At 48.3% G+C, this 21,966-nt stretch overlaps 2 protein-coding genes across 4 annotated transcripts in view; one reads left to right on the top strand and one right to left on the bottom strand.

The window, feature by feature from the left end:
• Nucleotides 1–564: 564 nt before the first annotated feature.
• POLR1E (RNA polymerase I subunit E) lies at nucleotides 565–16,198 on the bottom strand. The gene is made up of 12 exons (XM_080371511.1): nucleotides 15,986–16,198; nucleotides 15,798–15,901; nucleotides 14,042–14,118; nucleotides 11,797–11,882; nucleotides 11,020–11,075; nucleotides 10,484–10,628; nucleotides 8,797–8,904; nucleotides 8,256–8,352; nucleotides 7,087–7,220; nucleotides 5,837–5,918; nucleotides 4,263–4,394; nucleotides 565–963 (listed from the first exon to the last, which is right to left on the bottom strand). The coding sequence occupies exons 1-12, from the start codon at nucleotides 16,044–16,046 to the stop codon at nucleotides 804–806; spliced, it is 1,242 nt and encodes a 413-aa protein (XP_080227637.1). The 5' UTR covers nucleotides 16,047–16,198; the 3' UTR covers nucleotides 565–803.
• Nucleotides 16,199–16,311: 113 nt separating this feature from the next.
• ZBTB5 (zinc finger and BTB domain containing 5) overlaps nucleotides 16,312–21,966 on the top strand; it is an 18,112-nt gene continuing 12,457 nt past the window's right edge. For all 3 annotated transcript variants that reach the window (XR_013924779.1, XM_080371505.1, XM_080371503.1), the window contains exon 1: nucleotides 16,312–16,496. The gene's annotated coding sequence lies outside the window, so the exon portion shown is untranslated. The remainder of the gene's footprint in view (nucleotides 16,497–21,966) is intronic.

Raw genomic sequence — 21,966 nt, 5'->3', positions numbered from 1 at the left:
TTGTGTCAGTTCTAACGAAAGCTATGAATAGTGGGGCATGAGGGTGTGCAAGGAGTTACTCTTAAATCCCTAAATGATGTACTAAACCCCGGTTACCATCTGAAACAAAGACATCTGAAAGAGAAGATTGCTCTTGCCATCCCATGCTCCTGTTTCACATAAGCTTTTTCTCTTGGATGTGACCCTCAGCTTTTCACCCTTTCTGAAGGCGACACTAGCTCTAAGACACCACAATTCTCCCTCCTCCCTCCAGGACAGGAAAAGTGGTAGAAATACTTTGTTTGTGTTGCATCCTTATACTTTTTGACCACAGAACTACACTGAACCTCCAGTGAAACAGACACACACAGAGCCAAAAAGTTGTAAGTAACTCTTTGCTCAGTGTCTCTTTCTGCGCTTTCTACCCTGCACGTGTGAAAAAGGGGTAGAACGGGCCACGGCCCACGAGGTCACTCCTAGAACCAGACCGTAGTCGGTGGAGGACCTGCAGTTTCAAACCATGATCCTGTACAGCAGCACATCCTACGTATTTCTCTCCACCTGTAGACAGGAGAAAAAAAAAAAAAAAAAAAAAAAAGAAAAGGTTTTATTGTAGCTTTTTTCACATAAATCAAAAAAAGCAGCAGTTTAATGAGTGAACATCTGTTGTAAGCCAGCCTCAAGACAGGGTTTCAACAGGGTCACGTGCTGATGTTAGACAGCCAAATCCAACAGACAGACGGAAGCATCCCTGTGCTGGTCTGTGTGCAGAGTGGCAGTTGAGAAAGGAATTCCTTTGCCCCTGCTCAGACCTCTGAGCCATTTTAGTTCATTTTCTTGCGCTTCCGTTGGTTCCCTGATGCCTTCTGTGCAGGCAAGGGGAGAGAGAGAGTGCCCAGCTTGTGGTTCTGATCGTTCTCAAGTCCTGGCAGCCCCTTTGCCTTGGAGACCTTCAGCCGCATGGCCTTTGCGATATCCATCATCCTTGAAAACAGCAGAGGAACACTATGTCAGTGGGGAGCACAAGCCGCCTGTACCACAATACTGCACAAAGAGATCAACAGCCTTTTGCCTCAGGGGAGAAGGCAGGAGACACCAGCAAGCAGGATGCGTTCTCTGCATCTCAAGGATACCATGGAGACAGAAGCTGGAAGTCTTCAAAGGCTACAGAACGCTACCGAGCTGTGCACCCCCACCTCAGAGAGCGTTATGAACCCTTGTTGCCTTACTCGGTGGCCAGCTGCCTTGAGAAATAATAATGCTGCTCTCCACTTCCCTCCAAAGAGCAGAACAGGCATTATTTGTGTCCAGCTGCTGCTGCTGGCAGCACGCAATACCAGTTAGGGAGAACAAAATAACGTATGACTGGAGTCACTCAAGCTCCACCTAAATGTACAAGAAAACAGACTAGCCCTGGACTGAAATAAGTCCAAAGGTGGGGGAGGGGGTGGGAATTGTTGTCTAAACTCCTAAATTACCAAACTCTGATTTAGTGTTGAATTATATATAAATCCGTGCATAAGGTTAGGTCAGGATGACCCACCCTCTATGAATGAAAGGGCTTCTAATCAATGGGGTCAGCCTTGGGAAGGATGAGAAATAAAGAACAGATAGTGAAAAAGGAACACCATTATCTAAGTTACGCAGAAAGAAGCCTTCAAGTGAGGAAAGTTCTGTCTACAAGAGGAGACAGGCTGATAAGGTGTTGCAGTCCACTGACATAAAGAGAAAATTAGTTGAAAACAGGCCAAAGGTAACAGCGGTAGTGGGAGAGCACGACCTCAGACTCAAAACAGCCCCCCCGAAAAAGGGCAAAACCCTGCTTGGGGAGCATCCAGAGTCAGTAAAGAACTGCAGTAGCGCTGTCTGAGGACGCATACTAATTTGCATTCAAAACGAGAAACTTGTAACTGATCCCGTGTATGATAAATGAATATGCAATGTACTGCAAAGTATAAAACGTGGACGAATGAGGGGAGAAGTTAGGGATGACTTCATTGTAACCTCTGGGATCAGCTGACAGGCCAAACTGTCTTCTCCCCTGTAGGGACACCTCCTGGGTAAAAAACTTTGTCCTATGCTTAACTCATGCTAGCTGTTAGTACCTGTATTGTTTTAAGTTTGCTTTGCAGTCAGTGTATTAACACCAGCAATCTTTGAACCTCATTCTGTCACAAACCTGTATTTTATGTAACAAAAATCCTCAGCTGAAGTCCCTTTTGTGTAAGTCTCCAGAGATCTGAGTAGTTGATAAAAGGGATTTGACTCAGTGACTCTGTCAACGGGGGTCCCCGAATAGGTTGGTTGAATCACCCTCCAACGCAGGCAGCGGGTAGGCTGGTTGGATGCAAGGGTCTCATCTTTCTCGGGAAACCGACGGGCTGATCAAATATAAATGGTTCAAGGAAACTCCCACTTCTTAACACGACAGTGTCCCAGCCTCAGGTGGGGTCCTGAGAACACACAAATCCCAGAATCCTTCCAGCTGACTTTTATTATCTTTGAAATCTAAAAAAATTCAGTTGGGAAGGGTTCTTCAGTCAAACCTCCCACTCCAGGAAAGAATTATTCCATGAAGTGGCCCAGGGCTATGTGTATCTCCTCAATTTTTCTAACAGGTCCCAGCCTCCTCCCCCCTTTTCTCAACAGCATCCTATGGCCCACGTTCCTAGCTCCAGTACACAAGAACAAAACCCGGGAGCAAAAATCTATGTGGATACCCTAAAAAGCTTAGTCCCGAAAGGAAAAGAAGGAAAAAAAAAAAAAAAACACCAAACCCTAAATAAAAATGGGATAGAAACCAATAGCAAACACTGCTGTTAAACCCACTACTACCCATCAAAGAGTAAAGAGCATAACTGGGGGCAAAATCAGAAATAATTGCAGCAAGGCTGATAAGGGAGCTTGCAAAACCAAGAGGTGACTAAGGGCTCTGATAACTTCCAGTTATGACCAGACCTTAACATAAAGCTCTCAGAAAGAAACCCTAGGATAGTCCACAACGTTCTTCTCGGTTGCAGCGAAGGGTTTGTGTCCCTCCACGGCTCCCGCTCAGCCACGCGACTACTAAATAATCCCGTTAAGAAAGACCAAGGTGACCGAGTTATGAAGGACATGTCCTTGGCATCAGCATCACTCACAGAACAGGACAGGGCAGGAAAGAGATGTTAATAAGCACGGCTGGACAGTCACAAACGGGGCCACCTGATCCCTTCCCAGCCAGGATTAAGAAGCTGCCTGCTGAGTCGATGTCTGCTTGCTGGGAGACTCCCCAGACAGCACAGTGGGCTGCTCAAGCAGTTCTGATCAATTCCTGATTTATTTTACCGGGGGGGGGGAGGGGGGGGGAGAGGCAGAGAGACAGTACAGCACAAGCTGCAGTGGAAGAAGTGCCAGAGGAGCTGGCAGCAGGATCTAGCTGACACCTGCTGGGAAAGGCATGCCTTGCAGCTAGCAGCAGGTGCACGATGCTTCTGTACACAGTTTTCCACGGAAAATTAAAAGTCCAGGGAGCAACCGCCCCCAAAAGCTAACGGAGCGAGGGTCGTTTGCCCTGAAGTTTATTTTGCAATCTCTTTTCAATCTGGGAATTTGCAACCCATTCACCACCACCAACCCGGATGTGACAAATCTGTATTTCAAATCCTGGGGCCAGCAGTTCTGCCTACAACCTCTCCCCGTGAAGCTTTGCTGTTAAGTCCCCAGGTTCATCAGTTTTTCAGAAACAAGAACCAAGAAGCCAAGGGCAGAGTAAATAATTTCAGGGGGCTGGGATTCTTCCATGTAAACACCACCTATATGCCCACAGTGTGACTGTAAGAACAAACCCCTCTTGTTTCTAGTTTGCCTGTTACAGTCGGCTACAAACCTGCACTTACAGCCAGACTGGTACCTAACAGGTACCTTCCAGCTCTGCAGGAAAAAGGGATACAGGGGACAGGAAGGTGAAAAGTGATGTGACTTGTCAGGCAAGAAACACAGCTGGGCGGCAGTGGATAGACCATCCTGCCATCTGCCCCAGCTGGCCATTTCAGTGCTGCCTGCCTCTGCTTCTTTTCCTGCAGAATAGCTGAAGAGCCTCTTGATGCACCTGAGGGTCTTTTGAGATGTGTAACCACCCCTCCTTTATGAACGCCAAGGCTTCAAAATAAAGCTTCGACACACAAAAGGCAAGAGTCCACTTACAACTAGTAGGTATTACTATGCCACCCAGGGGCCGGAGAAGCTCCCCAGCTCTCTCCTCAGGAGGATCACAGCAAGCACGAACACATGCAGCAACTCACCTGCTTTCTTTGAGCTTCACGTCATTCTGCAGAACAGTGAGGTCCGTTTGGAAGTTGTTGATGTGCAGAGCCAATGCAATGACATACGCTGTGATTTTAGCCTTCATGGACGCAGAGATTAAATTCTGGACACTGGATGGCAGGAGGGAGAACATATGAGATCCGGAGAGTCAATGAACGCAGAACACAACCCGCACAAGGCACAGACAGAACCGGAGCCCCAGTTAAACAGGACTTGACTTTTCCTAGCCACCAAAGAAGCAACACAGACCTCCGAGCACGGGGACCTAACAGGTTCCTCTGCCCTCACATGCCCATATCTGTTCAGAGGTACAACCACCAACTAACGCCACTTCAGTCTCTTTGGCACGCTGCTCCCTTGCGAGAGGAAACAAAGGGAAGCTGTTCCAAGCGCATTTGGCCTAACTAGTAATGGCACCTCAAACACATAATCCAGACAAAGCAGACAGCTAGCTGGTGATCCTCTGGGAGCATTTCACTGTTCGTCACTGGTTTGAGACTTCAGACAAAAGCTGGCCCGTTTGGGCTCAAGTTCTCTGCTCCCACCACATCAACAGTGGTGGTGCAGCTGTGCTAGCGGAGCATCAGCATTATACGCTGCTTCTAGGTGGAGAGGCTGATGGCTCCTGGAGTGTGGGGAAGGCACTCTGGCAAGAGTGAGGATACTCTTCACCCTTGCCTGTAATTTGGTGCTTCCACTCATCGGGATGGCTGAATAATGCGTATTTATTCAGATTTCTAGCCACTCAGATGTATGTGGCATCCATCTGAAGGCTGCAGCCAAGGGCCACCCGGTCAAAGGCACCTCCACCAGCTGCCCAAGGCCCTCACTGCAGTAAGGCAGCACTCAGCATCCCACAAGTGGCCCTGACACTGCTGGAAAGGACCTGCAGGAACTTCCCAGCCTCCGCTCCAGTCACGGAATGGCAGCTTCTCCTGGTGTGGGTCTCAGCCCAGGGTAAGTTAACTAGTGCAAATCTTTACACAGTTTTGTCTGTGTAGGTTTCACCAGAGAATTCAAATAAGTCATGCCTAAAAGTTGATGTAAAAGCACCCCTGTTCGGCTAATAAAACTATGCAAGTGTGAAAAAAAGCACCACTATTCAGCCACTGCACCACCTCCATCCTGACGCATTCTGGGACGGTGAAGAGACGACGCATCCGTGAGCTGCCTCAGTTCACAGTGAAAATATACGCGTGGACATTTGCCTGTTCAGCTGCAAAGCCAGCACCCATTCTGCCATCCTCCATCCAGAAACCATCAGGCAGACGGCTGGGCACCCCATTTCGTCAAGCCAGCTTATATCCATAGGTGCAGGCTTGCGTTTGCACACATGATCCTGTCTCTCCAAGTGAGATTTTAGACTTGCACTGTCTAAAATGGACCATCACCAGCCACAACTCAGTGTTCTAAAGGGCTGGGGGTGTGAAGCAAGGAAGCTACCTTCCATTCTGGTAGGAAGTTTCCCGATAGATAATGTGCTCACGGCCCTTCAAGCTGAATCGGGCATCTCTCTGCCTCAAGGACATTCAAAACACACATGGTTCCTTACCTGCCATTGTTGTAGGTCAGTGAAGTGAAATTCTTCATGAGTTTCCTGCTAATAATGTGTGGGCATTCAGGACCCATCGGATCTAGGACAGAAAGGGGTTTTGCAGTGGAATGAGAAACACATACTCTTTCTCGTACTGCCCACCTCCAGCCGTCACAATAGCACGTCTGCTACCAGGACATTTAGTGCCTCTTTCCAGGAATACTGAGAACCTAGAAGGAGCCTGGGCACTTCATTTCTAGGTCTCATAATTTTTCAGGTCAGAGAGGCTCCTAACAGCTTTTATTTTCTTTATAAATGGGATCTCTCACTTCAACACAACACAACTGGCAACGCATGTGTGTGTCTATGCCTGTTTCTCCTAATAGATACCTGCCTTTCAATCGATGGTCCTGTCACAAAGTAGTATTAGAACCGAAACCACACTAACAAATTCATGCTAGCACCAAGACTGGTCATTTCCACATCCTCCTTGACCAAATCCTGCAGGGCGACTCCTGTGTCTCCAGCAACGCAGGACAATATTTACAGCCAGGCTTGCCATCTCCTCCATCACCCACCCACCCCCCCAGTCACTGAAAATGCTAACAGCGACATTTTCATCACTGACAAGACTCAAGGTATGCAAGTTCTATAGGAGACAGCAAATCCCAGAATTCTTCAGGAAAATCTTTTGTGCAGTGCTTTCGAGAACAGCAGTTCCTGCCATTCTAAAAGCAAGATCCTGAACACAGGATTATTGCGATTCACACGTTGAGCTAATAAGCAAAGGAGGATGAAAACATTCTCAAAAGCACAAAAAGAGACACAAAGGATGTATCACACACTGTACGCCTCTTGCACCTGGAATATGGAGGCTGGATAGTGAGAGCTGACAGTTTCCAGCCTCTCGGCTTAGGCCTAAAGTGAAAATATAAACCATGTTTGTAAGCACAGTACTATCAATAGACTAGAAAGAACCTCAACATTTTCAATCTAAGCTACCTTATCTTCTATCAAGAGGATGTCACGGTGCCATCCTGATGCACAGCAGTTACAAAGAGACTGAAAAGGATGAGGCATACATCTTCAGCAGACACAGAGCTAACAACCCTCAGCAACGCGGAGATCCTCAACTTCAGCATGGTACAGGCTGAAAGCAACTGCTGCAGCTAGCTGCCTGACCACACAGCTCATTCTGGGCAGCTTTACTCTTTTCCACTGTAGGAATTACAAACCAAGTCTCAGCAGGTAGCTTAAAACTCTCTTACGCTTCTTCTTGATCATTTTCAGGTAGCTGAACTTAATAAGGGTGTCCAGGAACCAGAGGCAGCGGGCTTTGTGATCTCTACTCTTCTCATCAGCAGGCAGGAACTTCAGCTCCTCTAAAACAAAGGAGCAATGGCTAAAACAAAGGAGACAGAGGGAGAGGATGAGGCTCAAAGAACTAGGAACTAGTTTACATCTTCAGAAGAAGACACACCTTTAACCTCAGTGCTCAGCTGTTTGAGGAGAGTCCCCTGGACACCTAGGAAAGGATAGCTCAGGAGGCTGCTTCGTGAGCACACTTTCCTGTCAACATCGCCCACGTTCAGCCAGCCCCGTTTCAGTGTGTGGCTAAGAAGGTCCCCACACCGCAGGCTCTCAACGCGGCACTCAGACACACTTCTGCTTCAGCACAGGCTGCCACGAAGTACAGGGAGTGAGGCACGGTGCTTTTCCTGCTCACTTCAGCCCCCCCAGCACAAAGGCTTGACAGCTCTAAGTGTATGTCCCTGCCAGCTTGCCAGGCTAGAGCAACCTCTGCAGCAAGTCAGTACTTGGCTGGGACATTTAAGGTAGATTTAGATTAGATATTAGGAAGAAATTCTTTACTGTGCAGGTGGTAAAGCCACTGGCCCAGGTTGCCCAGAGCAGCTGTGGGTGCCCCATCCCTGGCAGTGTTCCTGGACGGGGCTTTAAGCAACCTGGGCTGGTGGAAGGTGTCCCTGCTCATGGCTGGGGGGGGGGGGGGGGGGGGGGGGCTGGAACTAGATAGTCTTTAAGGTCCCTTCAAACCCAAACCATTCTGTGATACGATTCTGTGACAGTCCCCAGCCATGGGCACACTGTGCTCAGCACAGTTCTGTGGTGTACCTTCTAGGCACGTGCCTTCAGAGCCCACTCTGGATTTCTCCATGCTCTTCCTCTGCCAATTGGCTCCCCAAAGGGCAGCCGTGCTGCTCTGCATGCAGCTTCCTCACCTGTACACAACTAAACCCCGTGGTCCACAAGGTAGGTGCAGCTCAGCCACGCTTGGATCAAATAACCTCCCTCTGTACTGAAAAAATCAGCCTGGGTACAGCGGAGCTGGCAGCAGTAGCCAACCTGCCCCACAGAAAAACTACAGTTTCACAGGGCCCACCTTCACTATTACAAGGCTGTTTGCAGCAGCCATTACCTTTTATCTTCCGTTTTCTTGGCGATTTCTTCCGCAGTGATGTTAACAAAGACCGCTGCTGGAACCCGCAACGCTTCATACTCTGCTGGGGACAGAACTGGAAGGATTTTCAAGAAAAGAACAAGTGTGCCTTTGCTCACCCTTCCAGACTGAAGGGCCCACAGTGAGATACGCCCCATCCACTCTCACTTTAGGAAGCACGGGGTAGGGAAGTAGGGAAAGAAACTCGAAATAGGTAGGACATAACACCACAACTTGGAAGCCAGTCAGTAACAAAGGACTGTGGTTTGACCCCAAGTCACTTCTCCTACATGGCTCTGACCTCATTACTATTCCCAGTCAAACTGCAGGCAAAAAAAAAAAAAAACCAACCAAACAAAAAACCACCTCAACAAAGCATCTCCCTGCTCTCAGTTTTTGGCTTGCGAGGGGATGAGGTTCAGCTCATTCACACACCTGCCAGCACTCACACCCATGTGCCAGACCATTGACACCAAAGGCTTAGAGGTGTGGGAAACCACTCCACCACAGAAAAAGATACTGTCCTCAAACTTGTAAACATCTTCTGGTTTGTCAGCATCTTCATTACACGGTGGGAGGAAGATGGAGATGTTCTGTACATCATCTTGGACCATATCCTGGATCAAAGCTTTGGAAGGAAGCAAAAAAGACGACAGTATTTGGACCACGCAAACAAAACCACAGAGAACATGACCCCAACCCAAATCCTTCCTTTAAACGCAAGTCTACTTAATGGTGGTTCTTTTGTCAACACCAGTTCAGTCACAGTTGGGAGTTTTAAAGTTTTAGAACTCCAGTTTGTCTCACTTGGGCCAGTAGTAAGGAAAAGGCTACCGCTCTTCCCCGTTTTGTTTGTTACTGCCACACGTAGGTGCTGACGTCGAAAACATTCCAGTATGCACAGAAAGGCCAGGAGTTTCTGATACGCCTGCTACGTGATCAGCATGCTGGGTTTTAACCTGGTGCCATCAGTTCTACCAAAAACTTTGTGTTCCTTAAGATTTAGAAAAGTCACTCCAGACTAAAGAAAAACCGAGGAAAGAAGCGCACCAAGACAAACTGCTCCCTGCTGCACCTACCTGTTGCTTGCAGGACGGGCAGAAGATGGCTTTGGCAGCCTATGGTACAAAGCAGCTCTGAGAGCAATATCCAACCCAGAAGAGAATGCATGAAAGCCTGACAACAGGTATCTCCTCCATTCATAGCCAATGAAGCTCAGAATCCCAGAAATGGAGGTGAAAAGAAACTCTGGAGGTCTACTGTGCAACCTCCTGCCCAAAGTAGGACTGTCTCCAGCACCAGATCAGGGCAACCCTGGCTTTGTCCTCCAAAGCTTGGAAACCCCCCCAAGAACGGTGACCCTACACCTCTGTGACCTGTCCCAGGGCCGCACCACCCTCCGAGGCAAGAAGGTTCCCCCAGCCTCCCACCTGGGCCTCCCAAGGTGGGGCGACCGCTGCCACTTGTGCTGTTGACCCCTTGCTGGCACTGCTGAGGCGGCTTTGGCTCCGACTGCCTTTTCAGGTAGCGGTGGGGCTGCTGTTAGATCCTCCTCTGTCATTTTTTTACCTCCTTCTTGATCAGGGCAAGGGTGCAGGGGGGGCGGCAGAGGCACGACAACACAGTACAGATGCAGCCTCAAGGGCACTCAGTAGTGGGGTCGCCAACTGTCCTTGAAACACCACTTCACTGTGATGCCTCGGAGAGTGAACGTTCCCTGTAGCCTAAGTCCATCAGCCTGGTTCACAACGGCACCGGGGATGGCACTTGATGGGGCTGTGACCTGGTTTAGGGCACGGACCATTTTCCACAGCCATGCCACTGTGAAGCCAGGGTACAAGTTCACCTTAATGAACATTCAGCATTTCAGTTCAGACCAGGTGAATGTACCACCTTCATCCCAATAAAGTGGTATCTAGAGACCCCCAGAGGAGCTCCTAACAACGGGCAGGGAAGGACAGTGGTGCCACAGGGACCTTCCCTAATTCAGGCAACTCTGACACTAAGTCTAGCAGGATCAGAAGGAAGCAGTTCCCTTTCCACCAGAAAGATCTGCAAGTTCCTCCACCTGCACCCTTCTCAGCTGTTAGACCAGCTGCTTCCTTGAAGAAAAGCAAAGCCCTTTCTTCTTCCTACCATACTCGGCAAGTAACAGACAGAAAAAGGTACTTGTGATGACATTAATTAAACTCTGAGACAATACTTACCTGTTACTCCCTTTGCATCTATTATGTTTGCTGCTGCTTCTGTCACAGCTGTATTCAGAATATCATTGCCCACTGCATTCATTCGCCGAGAGTTCAGAGCTCGTTTCTGCTTGCTGGTACCAAAGGTCTCAATGCACAAATCCATCTGTGCAAGGTAGACAAGAGATTAAAACACACTGAAGACACTTTGCATCCAAGAGAAAACTCAGCTGCTAACCACCACCTGTTCCACATTCACACTCCCTAAAAAAACTTTAAACATTTCCCTGGGCCCAAGTCAACCACGCAACAAGAACTGATCTGCACAAAGGGGCAGGAGGTAACTGGGATTGTAATCAAGCCTAAAATAATTGTGAAAGTAATGCCAAGTCAGGCACTGAAAATGCACTGTCTCACGGACCTCCAAAGCACAGAGACAGTGCTGAACCTGCACGTACACCCTGCAGTAAACCAAACCTCACAGTCTCAAACAAGTATCATCTGCCACTGTTAGCTGTATAATCACAGAAGAACATGATATGGGCTTTCAACTTTACCTTCTCCCTGTAGGATTTTTTCTGATAATCCTTTGTGTCATCAGGTATTAAGTTATCTATAAAAGAACAAAAGTTAGCATGCTTGGCTTGCAGCAGCCAGGAGAGCACACATACTCCGTATTCCTGAAGCTCTAATGCATCACTGAAAGACTTGGCACATCACTTGAGATCTCCTCCACAGGAGCTGGTCAATTAAACAAAACACTGAATACACAAGAGTATGTACCGTAAACAAAAAAAGGAAAGGCAGGCCAATTTTTGCTATAAAGCGAACAAGTGTTAATTGCGTGGATTGCAGCAATACCTGGCTCCTGCTGCACAGGTTAAAAATAAACTCCCCAAAGACTTTGGATTATCCTCCTGAGGTCAGTAACAAAAAGCAGTTCTGCTGAAGAAAACTGGTTTTGTTTTTCAGTGATCCAGTCCCTCGACCTGACAATTTCCAGGTTTCCCTCAGTCGAGAGCACCTAGACAAGGCTGCGCTTATTCTGAACAGTGACAGCTTTGTTACTGACTCCAGCACTTCCAGCCTCCCATCCATAACACTCTCTGCTTATCCTCCACCCTAAATTTCACCTTGCTTCCTTCTCCATTTTTCGCATCATGTAGTGCCTTGGAAGATGATGCTGAGGGAATAAAGCAAAAACGAGGAGTAAAGCAGCCAGGGAGACAACAGAGACCACTGCTGTCAGCAACCAAGCAGTCCATAATTCAACGAGTACGTAGGTCTAGCACACTGTGACTCTGGTGCTGGAGTTACACACAGTATCTTCCTACCTGACAGTAAGGGCTGCAGGCTGAATATTTCAGCATTATAGACTTGCATTTGCCCAGAGTCCTTGTCTAACACGCCGACAAAATACCTGGGAAGAACAGGAGCAAGTGGTTAGTGAGAGACAGATCAGTGGAAGTGATGTTTTAAAATATATGGTGCAGAGCCACGTGTACTCCCCACTCCCTGCCAACCCTCTGCCTTGCGAATACAAGTCTTCCAAGTGCTTTCAGGACGTCAAAATAAAACAAGCTATCTTCAGGGCACGCACACATAGTTCACACACACAAGTGTGTGAATATATATATATCTAAAGACTTGTTGCTCTAAGTAAACGTAGAAGCCTTAAGACAACCAAATTAACTCCAAAACGCACAGTTGAAGCCTAGGTGCTGGAGTGCTAGCTGCTACTCTGTCTTTTTTGATGCACCAAGACCCTTGGTTTCTCAGTGCTTCTATGCAGTTTCCTGTGTTTTTAAACCTTGGGTTCCCTGCAGCCAGTTCTCTGCTCAGTACAAGTCACCAAGTCCTCAGAGCTTCTCAGAAACATGACTTTGCTGTCTCTAGAACAGGGTAATTTCTCTCAGGTAAATTCCTTTTCAGCCCGCATTTCAGTGGGGCAAGCCCAAATGGTTTGTACTGCTCCTCACTGTGCCTCATGACCCACCAGAAACAGGAACAGAGCACCCTCGTCTGAAGTTGATCAGGGGTATCAACAGCACCAGTTTTTTATCTGGCCAGAAGAGTTCGTTCCACATCATCCCTTCTGACTAGCGCCCAAACTTGCTCTCCTCCACAACACATCTTCCTAAAACTCAGGACACGCTCCCTGAAGACAAAATCCACCAGCACAACAGGATGCCTGCTGCAGTGGGAGCAACACACCATGCAACTACTGCCCAAGTACAGCGCAAATGACCATACTTCGCTGGTCAGGAAAGGATCTCTTGGCAGTTCCTGCTGTTCCAGAAAGCCCAGAGGTTTGCTGAACTCATCGACTCAGAAAAAAAACTGGACTGTTTGTTCAGAGGTGGTTTCTGCTCCGTGTTATACCAACAATAGCCGTTACGAGTGCACAGTTTTAGGCTGACAGCTGCCACGAGCAACGGGAATGGATCCACTGTAGGAAATCCTCACACATGTAGCTGAAGCACACGTAGGAAGAAAGGGACAGAAGGAAAGGGTAGGAAAACTTGAAAGAAAAGCAAGAAATTAATTTATTAATTCTTGCCCGCATCTCTGGAGATCCTGAGGCATATGCACACCTAATGCAAAACTAGTATTTGAAGCTGAATGTATATCAGCGGTTAGCTTGCCCTGTTAGTTACCACAGCTCAGAATCTCCAGAGGTGCAGGCAAGAACCACTTAAGCCGCTAAAATCATCTCTTATTTAATGTTCAGAGATAAGAGCACTAAATCGCCCTAGAAATAACACTGCAATACCTGTATCATACATTCATTAAACTAAATTTATCTCTCCGAAGTAAGGAAGAAAAAGCCCCTTGGTTCATTTTTTTTCCGCTACAGCATCTTAAAACTGAAGGCTGTTATATCTGACGGTCCAGTGCTCCTGGTTTCACTTCTCAGAAAGAACAAAGATTATTAGTATTAGCATGTTTTGATAGACTATTTGCAAATTTCACGTTAGCTCTCCACCCATTTGGCGGTTCTTGTATTCCAGAACGAGACAGATCTCCCATATAAAACACTCCTTAGGAGGACCGTGGGATCTGCGCCAGTGCCACAAAGGTCATATTCTTAAACTAGGACATGTAAAGGCTGATGATTTCACCGACACTTCCTTTTATAGTGCATGGCACAGACACCTTATCAGTTCATATAGCAGCATCATGCTGTGGCCCTGAAGTTAAAGGATGATTAATGACCCAGGGGTTTCCTGGGCAGCAGCAGATGATCTTGAAAATTCTTTATCTTTTAGTTTCTTAATAACAAAGCTGTTATTCCTAGGTTGCAGCTACATCAAACCACTTTCTCACCCTTCCCTTCACAAGATCTTTACAAATACGCTCTATCTGTATGTAACATCACAACTTCCAAAGGGACGCAACACACAAACAACGCAGCTGCTAGGTGCTAGAGCCTCCTGTCAAAATCTTCTTGATTAAAATCACAGCCTCTGTGGGGACTTCTGAGCCAGCTTTAAGAAAGTCTACCAGGAACTTTGTATCTGAGTAATTCCTCTGTGTCCACCTCCATGTTCCTGCCCCCACTTTGCCTGCAACCCATACCTGCATAGGGAGTTACATTTCCTAACTTCGCTGCTGAAGTTATTCCCCACATATGAAAGCCTTTCAGTTTCCGAGACCTGAAAAACAAAGAAAAATTACCTGAGTACAGGGCTGTAAATAACCTTCTCTGCATCTGCTTTATTATCCCTGATGCCACAAAGCTCTACATTCCCAGGCATCAGACACTAGTCGTGTATACAAACTTCACTGCCCAACTTGGGTATGTGTTGCAGCAAGTCAAAATCTTTAAAAGACAGCACTTCTTGAAGCTTAAACTACCCATGATTCTACTTCAGCTTTCACTGGGCCAGAAGATGAGGAACCATTGCAAAGAAATGATGAGCATCATAATTTGAATTTAGATTTTATCACTGTAGCAGTTGGGTGCCACTACACTTAAAACATCATGCAGTCTTTACTGCTGTACTTTAGTCCAGAAGCAACTTTGTGAAAGTAATAGGTTTAGTCACAAAGTTGCCAGTGAATAGAGATCAGGCCTCTCTGCCAGAGAATTTAAGATACTATTCCCAATGCTTTAGGGTCCTTAACACAGCCGCTCAAAGCTTCTCTAAAGCTTCCAACCAGGACAAACCTTACAGATTTCAGCCTGGGCCAGAGGCAAACACTGATCAGAGTCACTACTACAGACAAGGGGAACTGTTTAAGATATAATTTCTAATGATCCGCTCAAAGCTCCAAGTGACCGCAATTCATTGAAAAAAAAAAAAAATCCCACCAAAACCAAACCAACAAACCCAAAGAGCTAGCACTATCAGGAATGGCTCAATCACCTAGATGTACTTCAAAACTTTGTGTTTCTACTGTACTTCAGACAAAAGCCTCAGGGAAAACGTACTGAAGTAATTTATTCCTTGAGTAAATCATGCATGCAAGCAGCTGTAAGACTTAACAATACCAGCAGAAAGCATCTCCTGACTTTAATCGTGGTTCCCTCTTCACTGAAAGAAGCAGAAATCTCCTCGTAATGTAATTTAACAAAAATCTGGGTGAAGAATTCACTGTGTTCACTATGTAAACATAACACACCAGATTTTGTGATCATGAAGACCTGACTAGTTGTTAAGTAATGTCACTTTCAAACATTATTTCCCTTTAGGTTATTAAAATAAATCAATAACACACAGAACTTCAGTAAATGAATGAACCTTCATCTGAGAATACGTAACCATGTATCAATCGAAACGTTTGACAGAGGCTGGGGTTAAACTCTAGTTATTTATATATACATTTGCTACAAAGAAAAAACTCCATGCAGATTTTCCGAGCTTTGTTCATTGTACAGTAAGGAGGGCAGCTGGAGCAGGGCAGCTGTTTGAGGGCAACAGCAGTCTCCCTGAAACGGGACCACAGGGCCTGCATGCCTGACCCAGGTTCCCAATCCCTACTTGCAGGAGCGGCCACGGCCACAGACATAAAAGGCGGGAGCGAGATCAGAAGAAGCGCAAACCCTTCGTCACTAGCTGAGGTGGGTAGCGTTGCCGGCATGCCTCGGGGTGCTGGTCTCACGCCGGTCTCTGGCAGGCCCCGCAGCCTCCCAGGCGCCGCTCCCTCCGTGCTGCAGCGGGGTGCTCCACGCACACGGAAAGCGGGCAGGTGTCGGAGCCGCACCGATGTCACGGCCCGGTTTGGGGCAGGCGCAGCGCCGGGCTCCCCGCGGCCACCCTTAGCGGAGGTGCCGACGCTGCCAACACGAAGCACCGGCCGCAGGCAGCCTGCTTCCCTGGCGGGCCCTTACCAGGATCCTCCGGTGTTTCTTCCGGGGATGGGCCGTGTCCTTGTTTCGGTAGACGGTGAACCGTATGGAGTCGGCCTGCCGCACCCTGCCGTTGGAGAACTGCACTGCAAGGCGGAGGGGAGAGGCCGTAAGTCCCGCTCCAGTCCGTGGCTCCCGCCCGGCCCAGCCCAGCCCAGCGCCCGCCTCACCCAGCACCGCCGGCTGCTCCGGCTCGGGGTCCCCGTGGTAGCACCAGGTGGCGGCGGCCATAGCGGAGGGAGCTCTCTCGCGGCCCGGGCCGCCTTGCCTCCCCGAGTGGCTCTGTACGTGAGGCCCGGCGCCCACAGCAGGCCGCGGCCTGCTCCCTGCCGCCACCGGGCCCGCTCCGCTCCAGCGGCCGCAGTGCTGCCCAATCACGGCTATAGTTACTGCCGAGTCGTGAAGGGAGGAGTGTGGGAGGGCGGTGCCGTCGCTTATCAGTAATGAGACCGCTGATTGGTTGGCGGTCGGGTGGGCGGGGTCGCGGCGCCGGGTGGGCTGCTGCGCGATGGCGTCACTTCCGGCCGCCGGCGCGGCCGCCGCAGCAGCGTAGGGCCCGTGGGGGCGGAGCCGCGGGAGCGGGGGACGGGGCTGCAGGGCCGAGGACGACGGCTGCGCCCGGCCCTGCCCGGCCCTTCCCGCCCAGAGAGAAGAGGCAGCGGGGAGGGGCGGGCACCGCAGGTGAGTGGGGCCGCTGCCGGGCCTGGCGGGCGACGGCGCAAGACACCGGGGGGGCGGTCGGGGGGCGCGGCGGGTGACGTGGGCGGCCGGGCCGGGCGGAGCGGGGAGCCCTCGCTGCCCCTTGCCGGCTTCCGCCGCGCCGCCCCGAGCCACCTGGGAGCCCCGCGGGAGGGTGGAGGCGGGCTGCCCGCCGCCCCGGTGCGTGCAGGAGATCGGCCCGGGGCGGGGAGCGCGGCTGTGCTGTGTTGGGGGGGAGGCCGGCGGACAGCATGCGAACCGGTGGCGGCGGCGCTTCTCCCGGGCCCCCGGTTCCCTTCGCGGGGTTTCCGCCTGCCGGGCACTGGAGGTTTCAGTGGGGCTTGTTCAGGCGTGGGCTTGCGGCGGGCAGGGCCGGGCCGTCCCGTGAAGAGCCCGGCGGTGGTCGCTCGGGCCTTCCACCAGGAGCCGGTGGAACGGAGCTGGAGCCTGGCCTCTGCCTCGGGACTCGTTGGCCCCGGCCTGGTCACGGCACGCCAAACCGCGTGGCGGAGTGCGAGATGCTGCGTTCGGCAGGGAATCCCTGGAGGGCCACCTTGTGTTCACGGCGATGCCCGCATAAGATAAGAAATGAAATACGTGAAATGTGGTTTTAACAGCTGGGGATGCAAGGATGGGGCGCAGATGCTGAGATGCCAGTCTTGAGAGGGGCGTAATGTTGGAGATCCCAGGTGATAATATCAAAAAAAAAAAAAAAAAAAAAAAAAGGCATAACTCAGTTTTTCAGAGCAGTGCGTCCCATGCATTCAGGATTCTGTGCAGGAACAACAGCATTTCTTATCTGTCTGTTAACTTCATGTTCTGGAATTTTCAGAGAAGCATGTTCAGATGACATGTTATAAATTGGGGTTTACTTTCTTGCGCTTGGTGTAATTACTGACTCGTAGCTCATCTTTGTGGAGGACAGCATACAGATGGAGTGGCGTTACACGTACTGTTGGTGTACAAAAGTTCCGTGTGCGCCGGTTGCTGCCCTGGAATGGATGTCTTGTCTCTGTGGTGTTGACTTCACTAGCTTCCAGTTTTTCTCATGGTTGTGCTAGTGAAGGCAAAACTCCGCGGGGGTCGGTGGTCAGACTGGAGCTTGTGTTGCACTGTGCTGTAAACCCATATGTTATAAAGAAACGGTAGACCTGAAGTGGCGTCTGTGTGGAATTGGAGAAGGAAATCACCACCTTGGAACTTGATAAAAAGCAGCTTCATTTTTTCCTTCATCTTTCAAAAATTACTCGGCAGTAATTTAGTTAATTTAGCGTGATATGTTCAAATCACAGAAATTGTTATCCTTTAGCGTGACTTTTAAGCAGTGATTAAGGTGGTGGTTTTTGACATTCATTCGTCTCTGCTTGTATTGGGTTTGCATGGCGTGGTTTTGGTAGCAGGGGAGCTACAGGAATGGCTTCTGTGAGAAGCACCTAGAAGCTTTCCCCATGGCTTTTACGATGGAGCCAGTGCCAGTTGGCTCCAAGGCTGATCCACTGCTGGCCAAGGCCAACCCAAAGCCCACCAGCAACAGTGGTAGTGCCTCTGGGATAACGTATTTAAGGAGGGGGGGGGGGGGGGGGGGGAGAGCCTGTGCAACAAATTGCAGCCAGAGAGATGAGTGAGAATATGCGAGGAGAACAACTCTGCAGACACTCAGGTCTGCGCAGGAGGCCATGAGGTGCTCCAGGCACTGGAGCAGAGATTTTCCAGCAGCCTGTGGTGAAGCCCACGGTGTGAGGTAGGCTGTCCACCCTCAGGCCGTGGAGGCCCACAGTGGAGCAGATCCCCACCTGCAGCCGGAGAGGGCCCCCCACCAGAGCAGAGGGATGCTCGAAGGAGGCTGTGACCCATGGGCAGCCCACGCTGGAGTGGGCTCCTGGCAGGACCTGTGGTCCCGTGGAGAAAGGAACCCGGGCTGGAGCAGGTTTGCTGGCAGGACTTGTGAAACCGTGGGGACCCACACTGGAGCAGGCTGTGCCTGAGGGGCTGCACCCCATGGAAAGGACCCACGCTGGAGCAGTTGGTGAAGAACTGCAGCCTGTGGGAAGGACTCGCACTGGAGAGGTTTGTGAAGGACACTTTCCCATGGGAAGGCCCCCATGCCGGAGCAGGGGAAGACTGTGAGGAGGATGGAGCGACAGAGATCAAGTGTTACAAACTGACCGCAACCCCCACTGTGGTGCTCAGGGGGAGGAGATAAAAAGAGTTGGGAGTGAAGCTGAGCTCAGAAAGAAGGGTGGAGGGAGAAGGTGCGTTTAGTTTTGTTGTTCTTTCTATCCTACTCTGGTATTTATCAGCAATAAATAAAATTAATCTTTCCCAAGTAGAGTGTTTCGGATGGTAATTGGTGAGTGCTCTCCCTGTCCTTATCTCAGCCTGGAAGATTTTCATCTTACTTTCTCCACTGTCTTGCTGGGGAAAGGGAGCGAGAGAGTGACTGGGTGGGTGTCTGATCAGCCCTCCGCAATGTCAAAACACAACTGTGCGGTGCCTCTGTGTAGATATTTTCCCTTCCGAGGGTAAAAGGATAATGTTAGAAAATGAGGTTTTTAAATGAGGTTGGGAAGATCAGAAGCGGATAATTCAACAGGTCTCATTTGAAATGCAGTAGTCACCTACTGAATCAGTTGTGTGGATAGAGTTATTTGCTTAAGCTGAAGATATGTAATACTAATGAATCCATTGTGGTCATGGCAAACTAATATTTGTTACTTCAATCTAAAACATTTCCTGGCAAAAATAGATGTATTCATTGCGCAGTTAACCCTAGCTTCATTGGGGTTAAAATCTTAGGCAAAGGAGTCACCAAGGAGCATGGCTGGATCGAGTTGTTTAAAATTCTTGAATCTCTGGTACATAGTGAAGTTGAAGAGCTAGATTTAGAAATCATCGCTGTATTGAGCAAGAAGACGGCATGCTGGCACTGAGCTGTCTGTAGCTGCCCTTTCTTGTGGCATCCTTGCCTGCACACATTTGGTTCTGCGTGGTGTTTGTGGTTTGATTCTTGAATGGGGGGTGATGGCAGGCAGAAGCAGCTGGCAGATGTCTTTCCTTTGCAGTGCTGGCCATTCTTGCGAAAGGACGATGACAGTTGCAGAGACTGACGTGGTGTCATGAACCTCAGGAGAGGTTTTCTGAACTGATAACGTAACTGTGAGTTTAGATCAGTCCTTGGTGGTGGTAGTTCACCTTCCCGTACCCTTAAATGGCTTTACTGCCAGTTCTGTGAAGCAGCATTCTCTGCTTTTCCCTTTGTAAATAAATCAAATAGGGATATTGCCTAAACAGCTTTCTTCAGGTGTTTCACTGTGCGATGCCTAAAAACCTGTGTTGCTCTTGGGAATTGTCTCATATTAGACGCAGGTTTTTAACTTCCTAAGGTCAAGGACAGAATCCATGAACTGTTTCTTAATGATACCTAGAAAACACTGCTTTTTTATAAGTTGACCAGAAAAGCATGTCAGCCCTTTTTAAGAGAGACCGATGCCTGTGAAAGCTATGGTACTGACCCTGAAGTCCAATTGGTGAAGGGAATTCGCCAGGAATTAAAAGGGAACAAGTGTTCAGTCTGTTCTGAATATACAGCATTACAGGTGTGTTAAATAGTGGAACTACAACAGAGAAACAGCCCCCCTGGTGACAAGCTGAGATGGCACATCAAAATGCAGGAGTGGGGTGTTTCACTTTCCTCCTGTGTGTCTTCTCCGAAGTATCACACTGTGCTGTGGGATCTGGATGCAGAGAGATGCGTCACAGGGCTGGGAGGAGGTGAGTGGAAATGTCAGGAAGCAGGAGGATGCCCTGTCACAGGTGGTGTCCCTTTCTTCACGTAACTAGGTGTCCAAGAAAACTCGTCGTTTTTTTTAGGAAGCTCCTTTTTTTTGTTGCTCCTTTCAAAGATGCTCTTTGCAACTGGCAAGCTGTGCTGTTACTCTTTGTTAATGAGTTAGCGTTGCCATGAGTTTGACTGTCTATTTACAGTACCATTCGGATGATGAGAAAATACTAAGCCATGTGCTAATCTCTTGCTGTTCTCTGGAGGGCTGATGCAACTTGCAGCGGCATTTGCAGTGCAGTTTATCCTTTCTGATTCTTACATGAGTTGTAACTCATTGTCCCTGACAATAAATAGAGAGATAAACTGTGTGAGTTAAACTATATATAAAACCTGGCTAAGGAAATGCCTAAAATGAGATACTGTAAGCTCAGTGTCAGTCAAGAAAGTCACTAGTTGCAGATGTGTCTCATCAGACGCACACAAAAAATGCCTTTCATGGCTGGCACTCAACATTGTCACATGCATGAAAGCAGTGTAACACTGAAGCCTACTTCAGTTGTATGGGGCAAATCCAGAAATCGTTTTGACTGTTAACTAAAATTCCACCGTATGTTTGGCTTGAAAACACTCTTACAGCAGAGAATGCACACACTGCGTGTTTCAAAGTGACAAAACTTGCTGGAGGTGTCAAAGAAAGCGAAGATTTACATTTCTTCCTTCCTCTACTCTCCCACTGTCCCGCTGACTTGTTAAAAAAACGCATAGAACCGATATAAAGTTTTCAAAAGGAACATTTGTATCGCTGACTCCTATCTAGATTTATGTTTGTTTTTTCAGTCTTCAGCGGAGCTTTTTTAAAGATTTTTTTTATTCCAAGCACAATGGTTAAACACAGTACAAGTATATTGTAACATTTTGTAAAATGTAATTTAAGCGAAGAGGCAAGCAGTTACTAATATTATATTGGCGTACTCTCAGGTTTTGACTATATGCCAAGGATTCTTGCAGGCTTAGTACCTACAATATCGAATGCGTTTAAATACAGGTTGTTGGAAATGAGGTTTGAGGTGCAAGTAATAAATTGCCCTTCATTTATCTGATAAGGAAAACCCAAATGCCTAGTCCAAAGTCTGCAGTACTGTGTTTGTATGTAAGATTTCTTCTGATACCATTCTGCTGAATGGTATATCTGAGGCAGCTTTTATTGTTGGGTTTAATCACACAAAATGAATTGCTCCACAGACTTTTAAAAGCTTCTTTAGGGAGCAACTTGAGGTTCTCTTTGAATTTTTTGTTTGTTTGACTTCTTGACAGTGTCTCAGGATTGCAGTGTAATCTAAACCGTGCCCTTTAGTATGGGACATAGTAAAAAACACTTAAATAGATAATTGTACAGAGTTGCTGTTTTTCACACCGTTTTATAGTGAGTTTAACTTTTTTTAAAGAAATGAGAGAAAAAGTTTTTGATTCTGCAGTAGTTTCAGTGCAGGTGTACTTAAATACTTGCCGTGTCTCCTCTTGCTGCAGCTTAAGTATTAGAGCAGGGGGATTTGCTGGGAAAAGGGACTGTAAGTCTGCATAGTACTGTCAGTGCTCATCATTCAAGAAATAAAAAGAAATCATAGGAAGAAACAATTACTATTAAAAGTAGTAGAAATATGTGCTAATAAA

The sequence above is a fragment of the Falco punctatus genome (assembly GCF_963210335.1).
Source record: "Falco punctatus genome assembly, chromosome: Z".
Lineage (NCBI taxonomy): Eukaryota > Metazoa > Chordata > Aves > Falconiformes > Falconidae > Falco > Falco punctatus.
This window is presented reverse-complemented; position numbering and strand designations above follow the sequence as displayed.

What these genes read in the sequence shown, in the direction of transcription:
- POLR1E (XM_080371511.1), bottom strand. Translation starts at nt 16,046, where the DNA reads ATGGCCGCCGCCACCTGGTGCTACCACGGGGACCCCGAGCCGGAGCAG. An exon ending in AGATGCAAAGGGAGTAACAG is followed by an intron (nt 8,905 to 10,483) that starts GTAAGTATTGTC and finishes TTCCTTCCAAAG; the next exon opens with CTTTGATCCAGGATATGGTC. An exon ending in GAAAATGATCAAGAAGAAGC is followed by an intron (nt 5,919 to 7,086) that starts GTAAGAGAGTTT and finishes TTTCTGTCCTAG; the next exon opens with ATCCGATGGGTCCTGAATGC.